General features: G+C 42.1%; 2 protein-coding genes across 2 annotated transcripts in view; both read right to left on the bottom strand.

Moving 5' to 3' along the window:
- Positions 1 to 2992, bottom strand: part of LOC129753275 (uncharacterized) — a 4392-nt gene extending 1400 nt beyond the window's left edge. The window contains exon 1 of the mRNA XM_055749073.1: positions 2377 to 2992. Coding sequence (XP_055605048.1) covers positions 2377 to 2992 — 616 coding nt within the window. The remainder of the gene's footprint in view (positions 1 to 2376) is intronic.
- Positions 2993 to 6465: 3473 nt separating this feature from the next.
- On the bottom strand, positions 6466 to 11820 carry LOC129753276 (uncharacterized). Its single transcript, XM_055749074.1, has one exon. It carries the CDS (start codon positions 11818 to 11820, stop codon positions 6466 to 6468), a length of 5355 nt encoding a protein of 1784 aa, XP_055605049.1.
- Positions 11821 to 14414: the final 2594 nt, after the last annotated feature.

The following is a 14414-nucleotide window of genomic DNA, read 5'->3' on the forward strand; positions in this document are numbered from 1 at the left end:
CTGGCTGAAGTGAGCGAAAGTTTGTTTTGTTTTGCTATCCCGGTGTGCGCAAACGATTGCTAGAAAATTCTTAAGGGCGACTAATATGTATGATTCAAAGAATCGTTCGCTGACTTAAGTTTTAGCTTTAGCTTGCTTCTTGCCTCGATCATAATGGTTTTTAAAATGTAGGTCCTCCTTTTATGGGAGTGGAATAAAAAAAATATGAATATTTACTATCTTATGTTAACCTGTTAACTTCAATGGAAACAGATCTATCATGATTGCATGTTAAAGATTTAGTAAACGATTTGTTTGCTTGATTAATGAACATATTTATGTTAATCAATGCAACAGTTTGGAACTTATAATAGAAATTATAAACACACAAAAACTGAAATAAACAAGTAAAGCTTTTTTACGTAAGATTATAATTCTACATGCAAATATCAATTATAAAAATTGATTGACATTTCGTACTTTCGACTTTTTGAAAACAATACAGAACATTGATGTGCTTCTTTCCGGGATATTTTCAATGAATTCGTGGGGACTGTTGTTGTATTAGTGAGGCAAGTTTTTCCTAAAGACGGCCAATTTAAGGAACTTATAAAGGGCCAAAATTCGGCGCGGGGGCTATAATGAGGAGCATTTCAATCAATAGTTTGATCAGGTTTATCTCAAATTATCAACCGCTTTCAAGCAAGGACATATTTTTACTGCATTTCAGACTAGCAAGCAATCATATTTGTCGAAGGACTTTTGAAGGTACACATTACAGGAAGACTGCAATCATGAGAAATCTAGTCAACCATGCCTTAGGGGCCAAGATTGGGTACATTTACCCTATTAACCACTTTTTTTGGACGAAATACTTCATCGTTGAGATTTTTTCTTGGCAAATTTTTAAAATTGTATAACCACAGGGGCTAAGGAACATGATCTAAAGTCCTTTTTCAGTTTTAGTTTTAACGCACTTCAACCATTTTTGGAAAAATTTTGAGACTGACTTAAAGTCACATTTCTTTATAGTCGGGTTATTTGAGGCACTCTAGTGACAACACATATTCCAAAATATTGATAATGTAGGAATACTCTTTGGCATAAACTTTTCTATCAGGATCGAGATTATGACTGCTCTCCTCTCCTCAAGTATGAGATCCCGTTACATAAAACACGAAATTGAACAAATTTTTTTTAAATCAAAAAACTGTTTCTAATGTACTCTTGAATTTTCCTAATTTTCCACTCCGTTTGAGTGATTAAAAATCAGAAGAGGTTAATATGGTTGCTAGAATGGTGTTAAACTTTAGCGAAACTTTCATTTCAGAATAACGATTATATGAATTTGGAAAATAAACATTGGATTCAAAATTCAGAATCAGAACACAGATTTTTAAATTCATAATATAGCAAAATATGAACTTAGAAATGAAGGCCTGAGTCAGAGAAAAGTTTAAGATTTATGTTTTTTTTTAAATTTATACAATAACAGATTCATCAGACTTTTCAAATGATAAGTATTATATAGATTATCCAAAAATCATGTTAGAAAAGTACACAATCACCAAAAATTTAAGTTTTCCTAACATCTTAGGTATATTCTTCACTACAGATGAAAAGGATGTAGAAACTTGCAACTTGCAAGGAATGCTACACAGCAAGAAAAATTCGTGTAAATTTAGAACGAAAACGATGCACGAAAACGGAACATCGATTTTGATGTAAAATTCTATCACGGTTTATTTTTTTCAAGGATGTAATTTTTTAAGCGTGTAAATTTAGATTGAAACAAAAGCCGTCGTGTAAAAATACACAGGGATAAAAATTTTAATAATTTATTATCGTAAATATTGATATTCACGGAAAGCGTCAAACTGGAATTGTTGTTGCATCCGATGATTCCTAGCAGGGGGATGTTTTTACAGATCAGCGTCAGTATCTTCAAATGGTTCAGGAACATCATGATCTTTCGGTCAGCGCTTGGACACTTGAATGACAAAAGTTTCTCCGGATAATAACTGCCCGTATATCAGCCTCAGCGCAAAAATCTGACCTTGCTGTAATGGAGAAAAAACTAGTCAATTTCAACAGCATTCTTCATTTCACGTATACGTACGACTTTAAAAGACTCTAGAAGTGCTGTTGTAGGTAGCTACGCCTTTGATCGACCTGTTTCCGAATAATTTTTCGACTTGTTTACTTTGTGTGCAAACTAACGAAATATAAAAAGGCAGAAGTTAAATATTTGCATTAAATTTTAAATCAAACAGATCTAATTTTACACTGTTTAAATTTCATTGACCGGTTGATTTTTGCATGACACAATGTAAAATTATAAGAAATTTGTTGAAATTTGTTCACGTAGCTCTGACAACTCAGATTGGCTGCTCCTACTTTCGTCGATAGCTGCAGAAGATGTATAACGAGTTTTCGCGATGTCTGCAAGCTTATCCGCCTGTTCAGCTAGTTGTGACAGCTGCAGAGTTTCCTCGGAAATTTTGAGCACAGCTTGTGTTGTTTCCGGAAGCTGTTGTAGCCATAGGGACTTCAGAATTTTTTCGTCCGTAATGAAGTTTCTGGCTAGATCTCGCATTTCCCGTAGTAGCTGAGATGGCTTGCGGTCGCCTAATTCACATCCTCTTAGGAGCTGCTGTATTCGGTTTTGCTCGCTGACGCTGTACTCCTTAAGGATCCTTTCCTTGACGGTGGTGTATTTATCAACTGCCGGCGGATCCCGGATTATATCCGAGCAGCACGCAAGTATCTCCGAATCAATTGCTGATAGAACATGGAAATACCGGGTGTCTTCTTGGATGATGCCAGCTAAAGTGAACTGAGCTTCCACTTGGGCGAACCAAAGAGCTGGATCGCGTTTCCAGAAAGGGCCGATTTTGATTCCAACTCGATTAATCGCGCTGACTGGCGGCGCTTGTGAAGTAGATGCTTGTGCTGCCTGGAGCTCTGCTTGCAGCCGGATGATTTCGTCCTTCAGGCGCTGATTATCCGTCATCGTTGAGCTTTGGGCGCCTCGGCAGTGGATTTTATGTGTAGAATTCAGGTTATGTTGCCTTGAAGAGAGACATAAAAATTCGACACACAGCCAATTGCGCCCAAGTGTATAAATTTGTGTGTTTTCTTACCCACTGTGTGGTGTATCGATTCCTCCGTTGAATTCCTATCGTCGGGGTCACCAATAAGGAGTACCAATCGAAACGCCAGCGGATAATTGTACAAACTTATATTTATTACGGAAAGCAAAAGTAAACAACGCAATGTGCGCCACTAAATCTCCAAGCCGAGTGGTGAGAATTTAGTTCTCTCCGATGTCGCAAGATGTCATCCTTGGATGCAGTACAGGTTCCATAACTAGCGTACCGCAATTACATCAAAATAGCTTATTTCTATCCTATTTTTGAAAAAAAAATAGATCACTCGTTTTTTAGATTCCGTGTACTTTTAGAAATTTTTTGCTGTGTACATTAGACTGAGTCGATTCAGGATAATTTTCGAATTTCTTAAATCCTGGGGTCTAAAGAACGTCTTATTTCAAAACTCATTGATGATTTTTTGCAGAATTTTTAAGTAACGTTTACATTTGAACTTTTATGTTTGTATGGAAAAGTTGAATATTTTTACTGAAAAATTTACATCATTTTTGGTTCTTCTGTAGAAGCGATCCTGCTTATGGTTTTTGTGCCAATTTAAAAATTCTCTGAAGAAAATATTACGCTAAACAATTTTTTAGAAGACCGTCACAACAAATTGTGGAAGATCCGATAGAGCAAAAAAAAGATGGGAGTTTTAACACCTTTGGTATTTTTTATTTTATTAAGTCTTTCGATCAAGGATCTGAAACTCGTTCGTTTCCACTCATCGTTCACTGAGAGATTTCTCCGGCGAAACAAAAGTTTCATTGCTCTTGCCTGCAACATTTCCATGTGACTGTTTTCAGGCTAGAAGGAATTCCTATGGCGAATCCACAGCTTCTTGTATCATTCATGCAGAAGCATGCAACAAATATCCACCGACAAGCGATACATTCACTGGCGAACTGCGACATTCAAAAAACAACTTGTTGCAGTTCCCTGCTGAGAGCGAATCGGTCGAGAACATGTTCACTTAAGTGCTTCGCGAACCAATAATCTAAATTATGTTTCGTCTTGATGGTCCAACGAATTGCGGTAGTGTTCAGCTGGGGAAGTATAAAATTGTTTTGTTATAAATGAGAAACATTAAAAGTAATTTATCATTGCTTACATTTTTTTCAAATCGGCTTTTTACAAAAAATACAAGTTCTGCAGAAGTTCGAGAAAAAATCAATTAAATATGAACGTTAGTGTTGCCATTGATGAATGAGAACCGGATTGGATTTAAAAATGCAATCTGAGACATCGATCATATTTAATTGGTGCTTAAATGAGTTAATTATAAAAATAAAAAAAGGTCGAGATATTATGTTATTTCTAAAAGCAATGTTTGTAGTAAAGATGTAGATGTGTAGTAAAGATGTGTAGATGTGTAGTAAAGATCGAATTTCTGGGAATATTTTTCGAATATCTCATTTATTTTAATATTGATATGGAGTATTTAAGAATTTGATGATAAAGTAAATCAAAACTGATTTCAGTTCACATGGTGCCTGGCTGTTGAACCCAAAAAAGGTATTTTTTATTCTTAAATTCTAGTTAGTGTAGGAAAATTGCGACAAACTTTCCAGATTTTTTTACCTTTTTAGTATTAAACATGGTATTGCTTTAACTTTAAATACATGTGTACTGTGATGCACTGGAAAAACATTAAAAAACTATAGATTTTTAATAAATTTATTTTTTGAGGCCTTGAAGATGGTCATAAATTATTTTAAAAGACTACTATATATTTAAAAAAATCCTTTATCAAAATTTGCAAAAATTGAGGACTTAGCTTTAAAACAAAAATAAATTTTACAAATGTTTACTCAATATAAACACTAAGAATTTGAAATCAAAATAATGACCAAGACAATTTAACAATGTTTTTTTTTTATCAAAGTTTTCAAATAAAAGTTTTTGACAATAATAAATCACTATCAATATCTAGAAACAGCAGCTCATATTAGGCTTCAGAATTAAAAATAAAATTAAAATTTCCAAATTAAAATACTTTCAAACACACAATTTAAAATCTGAAAATTTGATAAAAATTATCTGTTGAGGATTCAGGGGGTAGTTTACCGCTTGTGTTCGAATCGGAGGGTTTACTTTCCGTTGCTCTGCCAACGGGACGGAAAAGTAGCACCAAGAACGGGGGACGATCAATTTCATCCACTCCACCAGCAGTGGTTTCGTTGCTTGCTGCTTCTCTGCTAACAGGTCGGGAGTCGGACAATTTCGCTGCACTGAATTAGTCCGCACACTACACACAGCACTAATTTCGCTGTTCCGGGTTTCGGATGTGCTTTAGAACACAAAAGACGACCGATTTACAACAAATAAAACACCACTTTATTCTACTATTACTCGACCGACAAAACAAACAACACGCGAGCACGGAGCTGATGTTGCCACTACGAGAATTTATTTTAACTGATTTATGTTGTCTTTGTTGTTGCTTTGATCAGCTGGTTGGTGAGTTACCGTGTCAAAACAATTCATCCGGTAACTCACTGTTATGCTTTTTCTTGTACTAGGGTTGTTCACTTTTTTATCTTTTACAATTATTGAAAATAATTAATGGAAATTTCACACACACACACATAAACTATAGGTTTGGTCACAAACATTCCGGCCACCTTGAAATGGCACGGACATTTCAACACTTGCTTCGGTATCATTGGGGAGCCTTCATCGGTTTCCTTCGTCTTCGACTACGTGGACCAACAGGACGCATCATGGCACCAGGGGAAGCAGGAGGAGCGATTGGAACTGGGCGGTACGAACACCATCTGGAGCTTTGTTTTCTGTGGAACAAAGAGGATCCCAGTAGACCAACAAACATACAAATAAAGGATTGGAACCGCAATCACCTGGTGCTTATGGTTGTCATACAGGAGCTAACTTAGAGTGTAGCTCTACTCATATAAGCTGCGACCACCGGCTACTGCTTTCAATCAGCCGGTGCTAGGAGTATTCGATGGGAGGGGATGTCCACCACACGAAGCCGGAAATGATGAAAGGCGACCTCACTCGGAGCGTTGATTTCTGCGGAGCAAGAAGGAACCCAGTAGCCCAACAAACAAAACATGGGGATATTGGAAATGCAATCACCTGATTCTCAAAATTGATATACAGGAGCTAACTTAGAGTGTAGCTCTACTCATTCAGGCTGCAACCGGCGACTACTGGTTCTGGGAGGTCCGCAATATACAGGCGGAGACGACGACAAGTGGTTCTGGGAAGCAAAAGGGAACCAAGTAGACCAACAAACAACGTTTAAAAATATTGGAACCGCAATCACCTGATCCATGAAATTTCGTACAGGAGCTGTCTTAGAGTGCAGCTCTACTCATTGGTTGTTTTCAGGAACTGCGGTGACCGGTTCTCCAACGGGCTGCTCATCAGCTGGATTGGGTTCGGGTTGTTCTGGTACGGGTAACAGAGCAAGTTTGTTGACACACCTAGAAACGACATCTCGCTTCGCAGTGCGTAAGGTGACCACTCGTACGACGCCGTCTTTCCCAGGATGAACGGCTGTGATGATCCCTAGTGGCCATTGGGCTGGCGGAAGCAGATCGTCTTGGATGATCACCATTTGGTTGGGCTGGATTACAGTTGATGGTCTACGGTGCTTGGTGGCTCGGGCTTGAAGCTGCTGCAGATATTCTGGGTACCATCTACGCCAGATTCGTTGGAACCGTTTCTGCGTGAGCTTCCAATGCGACAGTTGATTGTCCGGAACAGTTGCGACGTCTTCTTCGGGTGGAGATCGCAGGCTTTCACCGACAAGGAAATGTCCAGGTGTCAGGGCTTCTAACTCGTCGGATTCGGTTGGCATCGGAATCAAGGGTCTGGAGTTCAGACACATCTCCACCTCGGCTAGTAACGTCGTCATGTCTTCGTAGGAAATGTTGGAGTGGCCTATTTCTCTCAATAGATGGTGCTTCGCTGATTTCACTGCTGCTTCCCATAGACCTCCGAAATGGGGCGATCGAGGTGGTATGAAATGCCACGCAACTCCAGATTCTGCACACCAATCCAGGATGTTCTTGCGTCCTCCGTGTTCGGTTTTCAGCATCTGGTAAATTCTGTGCAACTCGTTGTTTGCACCTCGGAACGCAGTGCCATTGTCGCTGTGGATCTCGTGGGGAAAGTTTCGGCGGGCAGAAAATCGGCGAAGAGCAGCGATGAAGGCCGGCGTGGAGAGATCAGACACCAACTCGATGTGAACGGCACGTGTGGTAAAGCAAACGAAGATGCAAACGTATGCCTTCGTTGGGCCTCGGTTACGGACGAGAGACTTGATGTAAACTGGTCCGCAATAGTCCACACCAGAAACGGCAAATGGTCTTCGGGGCGCAACACGGGACGTAGGCAAATCTGCGATACTTTGCTGGATCATCTTTGGTCTGCATCGGAAACATTTGTGGCACTCATGGAATGTGCGGCGCACTAGATTGCGTCCACCAATGATCCAGTACTTTTGACGGATCGTGGCGAGCATTAGTTGTGGGCCGGCGTGAAGTAAATTCCCATGATAATACTTCGCCAACAGTTTTGAAAGTGGGTGTTTCGCGAGCAGAACAACTTGATGTTTCGTAGCTTCCGGAACGGTTGCGTTGGCCAGAACTCCTCTAATCCGAATGATTCCATCTGATTCTAGTTTTGTACGGATGTACTTCAACTGCGATGAAGACGGAAGACGACCGGACGATGCTAGAGTGGCTAACTCTTCAGGAAAACACTGTTTCTGGGCAAGACGACACAGTGTCAAATCTGCTTCTTGCAGATCGGCGGTGGTAAGCGCTTGGAATGGGTCAATTTTCGTCTTCCGTGCAGCTGCTTTCAACAAGCGGAAGTATCGCATGCAGTGAGCGATGGAGCGCCTGAGTTTTTGGTAACTGGAGTACATTCCGAAGATACGATCTACAAACTCGTCATCCTTCACGACAGCTGGAAGCGCGGCAACTGGAACTCTCATTTCACTCGTCGAACTGGTTTGGCAGGCTGACAACTCGGTTCGTGGCCACTGCGAAGGCGGTAACTGGAGCCATGGAGATCCAGTCCACCAAAGCGGATGATTGACGAGCTCAGGCGGACTTATTCCACGGGACAGAACATCGGCTGGATTCGATTCTCCGCGAACATGCATCCACAAATCTACATCGGTCGAATTCTGGATCTTAGACACTCGGTTGGCCACAAATGTCTTCCAGCGATTGGGCGGTGATTGTAGCCACTGAAGAACCGTCGAGGAATCAGTCCAGAAGAACATTTCGGCAGGCAACTTGAGAGCACGGTTGACCTTCTCCGATAGGCTGACAGACAGAACGGCTCCACAAAGTTCCAAACGGGCAATGCTATGGTGGCTCTTCAGCGGGGCGACCTTCGACTTCGATGTCAGCAATACGACACGGACGATTCCATCACATTCCGACCGAATGTAGCAGCAGCTGCCGTAGGCCTTCTCCGACGCGTCCGAAAAGAAATGCAACTGAAAGGATGTGGCATTGGCGGAAGATACGTATCGAGGAACTTGGATCGTGGCGATGGTATCCAGCGTGCTATGGAACTCCTTCCAATCGGCCTGGTACGACGCTGGTAGTGGGCGATCCCACTCGAAAGATTCTCCGTTTTCTGTTCGAAGTCCCCACAAACGCTGCATGAACAATTTGGCGACGGTAATAATCGGTCCAACCAAACCAAGTGGATCGAAGATCTGGGCGATGTACGACATAATCTTGCGCTTTGTGAGTACTGGAGCTGGCAGGGGCAATTGGACTCGAAATCGTAGAACGTCAGACCTTGTTTCCCAAACAAGTCCGAGCGTAGAGACAGCCTGATCGTCCTGCAGGCTGTGGATTGCGGATACGGCTAAATCTTCGGGAGGAATACCTCGAAGCGCTTCAGGAACATTGGATGCCCATTTCTTGAGTGGTAAACCGGCAGAAGCAGCTAGAGCGGATGCTTCTCGGCGGAGTTGAACGGCGGATTCGACATCTTCGGCACCAGTCAAACAGTCGTCAACATAGAAGTCGTTCTTGAAAACTGGGGCGGCAACAGGAAAACGACTGACTTCATCCTCAGCGAGGCGTTGTAACGTACGAGTGGCCAAAAATGGTGCAGAAGCGAAACCGTACGTAACAGTCTGCAGCTCAAACGTTGCGAGAGGCTCTTCGGGACTTTGGCGCCAGAGAATTCGTTGGAACGTACAGTCGTCTAGGTGCAGTTGTATTTGGCGGTACATCTTTTCAATGTCGGCTACGAGTGCGATTGGGTGGGTTCGGAAGCGCATAATGATCGACAGTAGATCGTCCTGGATAGTAGGTCCCACCAATTGCATATCGTTGATGGAGTAGCCGGTTGATGTCTTGCACGAAGCGTCAAAAACAACACGGACCTTGGTGCTTGTGCTTGACTCCTTGAAGACTGGATGATGTGGTAGATAGCAGTGGGGGACAGAGTCGTCTACTGGATCAGTCAACTTGATCATCTGGCCCAAACGTTCGTAGTCGGCCATGAAACAAACGTAGGCTTCTCGAGTGGCAGGATCTCGCTTAAGTCTCCTCTCTAGACTTTGGAAGCGGCGCTCGGCGATGGATCTTGATTCACCAACACGTACCAGGGGGTCACTAGTGAGTGGCAATCTAACTACGAAACGACCGGACGAATCGCGAGTGGTGGTAGCACTGAACACTTCTTCACACTTTATTTCTTCAGCTGACAGAGCTTGGGACGGCAACAGAGATTCGAGTTCCCAGAACCTTTCGATGGATTGTTCTAGGTCTCGATCGATGGTCGTAAGATGGCATAACCGGGGTGTTACGGAGGAATTTATCGGAGCCGATCCGGATACAGCCCATCCAAAAACAGTCTCCACTAAAGTCGGCATCTCATTGCCGAGGGAAATCTTGCTGCCGCCGTGAAGTTCATGGTACACTTCTCCGCCAACGATGAGGTCAATGTCCGCAGGAATGAAAAAATGTGGATCAGCCAGGTCAACGTCGGGAATTTTCCAAGCAGCAACATCAATTCTCACTGTCGGTAGGCAAACTGTTGGCCTTTTGAGGATAAGGAAATCTAGCTTCGTGGCGTACTTTGTTACGGTTGAGCGAATCTTCGCTGTTAACTGGCGCTTGATCTGCTTGGATGATTCACCAATCCCTGAAACGGCAATGTCAACGGTAGAACGGCGGAGATCGAGAGTGTTGGCCAACTTCTTCGTCATGAAGCTGCACATGCTAGCGGAATCAAGCAGCGCGCGCGCCGGAATTTCCTTCCCTGTACTGTCAACCACCAAAAGCATCACCGTTTCTAGCAAAACTGTACTGTTCGTTGCCTGAACAGTCATACAAACTTGTTGGCTCGAAGTAGATGGTTGCGGATCTGAATCTGGAGGAGCGGTGCTGCGTTGTGGAGCTGGGAGTGGTGGATTCGACGAAAGCGAAGTTGGTTTCGGAACCGAATTGAAGTTGGTGGTCTTGATCGCATCATGGAGGAGAGAATGATGCTTTCCATTGCAGAAACGACAAGTGTGTCTGGAGGAACAGGATCGTGATAAATGGCCGGAATTGAAACAATTCCAACACAAACGATGGGATGTGACAACTTGCCGTCGGTTGTAGGGAGAAAAACTTGCGAATTTCTTACAGCGAAATAGATGGTGTCGTTCCGAACAAACTACACACACGGGTAAATCGGGTTTTGGATCAGACGCAACAGGATTGGCCACTAATCGGAACGCCTTCTTCGGTTGGGATCCCGTCATCCTAGCTGGAATCGCTTGCAGGTTGCGCTGCTCTTCTGAAACGATCGTCTTCAGCATCATCGCTCGAGAATACAAGAAATCGATCAACTCTTGGTAAGTGATGTCTCTCAGGTCGCTTGTTTTCTCCTCCCAGGCTCGCAGAGTCGTTGGATCCAATTTGTAGCACAGTAGGTTCACTAGCGGAGTATCCCAGTAACCTACAGGCTCACCCAGTTTAGCCATGGCCTTCACATGGCGGTCAAAATCATCAGTCAACGTATGAAGATCCTTTGAAGACTCTTTCCTTAAAGGCTGGATGTCGTACATTGCCCTGAAGAGCTGTCGTTTCAGGTACCGCTGGTTATCATACCGCTTCATCAACGCGTCCCAAGTTATAAGATAGTTGTCAGCCTCAACGTTCACGGACTCGAAAGGTTTCTTGGCTTCGCCTTCCAAACTCTGAAGCAGGTACTGCAGCTTTGCAACCGCTGGAACATCTGGGTTCGAGTGCACCATGGACTTGAACGTGTCTCGGAACGACAACCATCGCGAAAAATCACCATCGAACCTCGGCAAATCTATTTTGGGCAGGCGTAGGTGAAACATAGCTGTGCTGGCTGGAACAGTCGGCTCGATTGATGTAGAACTGCTCAACCTTTCCGGGATGTTGTTCAACAGGAATGCCTTCACCTCACAAAACCTTTCCTCGATGGTCGATCTCTCAGCCAAACGCATTTCAAGCCGATCCGGTCCATCCCACTTCTCGATGACGGTTTGCGTTTTCTGGAACTGGTCGTAGATCCGATCAACTAGATCTTGTCGAACTTGAAGGCGCCCAACATCTCGATCCACGTTGAATTCCCTCGTAAATCTTTCAACATCCGATAGATTTGTCAGAATGGCCTTCCGACGAACGATGGCATCCTCCACTCTTTCGTCTGACTTGGTTTTCGGCATGTTGAAATTCACTGACACTTGCTACCACCACTGTACGATAACGAAAACACAGCACAAAAAACGCAAACGAAATCCTTCCCGAACCGATGTACTGGTTTTTAACACGACGGCGGAAGTGTAAACCAATCGAACGATTAAATCCTTCCCGTCGCGGATTTACACTTCTACGCGACGAAGAATGATACAAATCGTACGATTCAATCCTTCCCGTCGCGGTGTATCAATCTTAACACGAAACGAATCCGAGAATTGTGTGTTAAAATCGACGAAAAAATCCTTCCCGACGCGACACACAATTCTTTCGCGAAGACTGCCACCCACTCACACCCAATCGCATATAATATTAATCAATATTGCCAATATATAAGCCTCAGGTGCATAAGGACTGAATTTGCCAGAAGAATTCCAAGTCCAAAACTTTTTCGCCAAAAATCAATCAAATCCACTTTCCCAATTTTTGCTGACCGGTGTAAAACATCCACATAGCAGCAGGTCAAAATTAGCAGCTGTTGGTGGCTTTGTGCTGTTGGCTTGGCTTCACTTTGCGCTTTCTTGGCTCGAAAAACAATGTACAGCAGTACAAAAGGCAAGCAAAATGGCCCAACTTGATGCAGCCAGCGCGTCGAGTAAAGAAAATGGTGTACTCACCGCTACCTTCCGTGTGGAGAATTCCTCCGATCCGGTTCGAAGGACCAATGTTGAGGATTCAGGGGGTAGTTTACCGCTTGTGTTCGAATCGGAGGGTTTACTTTCCGTTGCTCTGCCAACGGGACGGAAAAGTAGCACCAAGAACGGGGGACGATCAATTTCATCCACTCCACCAGCAGTGGTTTCGTTGCTTGCTGCTTCTCTGCTAACAGGTCGGGAGTCGGACAATTTCGCTGCACTGAATTAGTCCGCACACTACACACAGCACTAATTTCGCTGTTCCGGGTTTCGGATGTGCTTTAGAACACAAAAGACGACCGATTTACAACAAATAAAACACCACTTTATTCTACTATTACTCGACCGACAAAACAAACAACACGCGAGCACGGAGCTGATGTTGCCACTACGAGAATTTATTTTAACTGATTTATGTTGTCTTTGTTGTTGCTTTGATCAGCTGGTTGGTGATTTACCGTGTCAAAACAATTCATCCGGTAACTCACTGTTATGCTTTTTCTTGTACTAGGGTTGTTCACTTTTTTATCTTTTACAATTATTGAAAATAATTAATGGAAATTTCACACACACACATAAACTATAGGTTTGGTCACAAACATTATCAAATAAACTTCAGTTCCTTTCAATCGATTAGTAAATAATTAAATTCAACATAAAATTAAATAATAATCAACTCAATTCTGAACTGGTATAATCGTAATCAGATGATACCAAATGTTTAGGTTCTAACATTTGAATTGGCTGTAGAATTTGAGTCTGAAGTTTTTCGTGACATTTTGCCTAACTCTGATCGGTTACACCCACTTTTTTTGTTTAGAAATCATTCTGTACACTATATTACTTCAACAACTTAAAAAAAAGAAAATTAAATAAAATCTTTACTTTCAATTTTCAAATGTTCTATTTCTATCCCCTTGTGAATAGAGACAATTGTTAATCTGGATAAATGATTAATGATGAATGGTTAATGATGAAACTCAAAAAATCTGCTTATAAAAATGTGAAAAAAGCATTTTCAAAATATTGAATGTTTAAAACGTTAAACAGTGCATAAGACTACATTCTATTACGTTATTCCTCGAGCATATTTTTTTTATTTTTACAATCCTCAATTAACACATTTTCCATTACCCACGCTTCAATTTTACATGAAATTTTTCGCTGCCTATTGCCGGTGCAATAGTTACATTATTATCTTGAAGCTTCAAGCAACGCCAGACAAAAGTTGTTGAAAAAACACGCGTTCCCGCAAAAACATGACATTCCCGCAAGACTCGACATTTGTGATCTGCATATGAGCGAGTTAAAGAGAGCGTTCGCTCTCGAATGCTTCACTTTCAAATTTGACTTGAAGATATTCGCAAGCGAACGCAACAAGCCAACAATTTCCTCTTTTCAGTTCTTTTAGCAACTGATACACCAAACGGAGATTTGGCCTGTGGGCAAACAATCAATTCGTGTGGATGGGATAGGATTTGTTTCGACTGTGAAACACGCAACGCAACGATTCCCTCTGATGATGCTAACATTAAATGTCGCGCAACATCCTCTCTTTTCACACAGCAAAGGAAGAGAATTGTAGTACAATTTGAGGGGGCTTTGGAAGTATCGCCTATATTGGATCAATCATGAACGAGTATCGGACCCTTGCTTTCGATAATAAAAATCACTATATTTATAGGTTTTGTGCAACCATGTAGTGTGCAACTTTCTTGCAACTTCAATTCATTAGTTTTTTGCATTATTTTTACTATCCCCCCTCTCGATGTTACAGCTCCGAGTGACAAAAGAATGATTTAAATTCGTTCCGGCCTAATTATACACGATAAAATTAAAAAAAAGATTTGTGTAACTAACATGAAAACATTGGAAACTGCAAAGAAATTTAAACGGTAGAATTCCCTAGAATTATTTTAAAGTCAGTC

This window comes from Uranotaenia lowii, chromosome 3, assembly GCF_029784155.1.
Source record: "Uranotaenia lowii strain MFRU-FL chromosome 3, ASM2978415v1, whole genome shotgun sequence".
Taxonomy (NCBI): Eukaryota; Metazoa; Arthropoda; class Insecta; order Diptera; family Culicidae; genus Uranotaenia; species Uranotaenia lowii.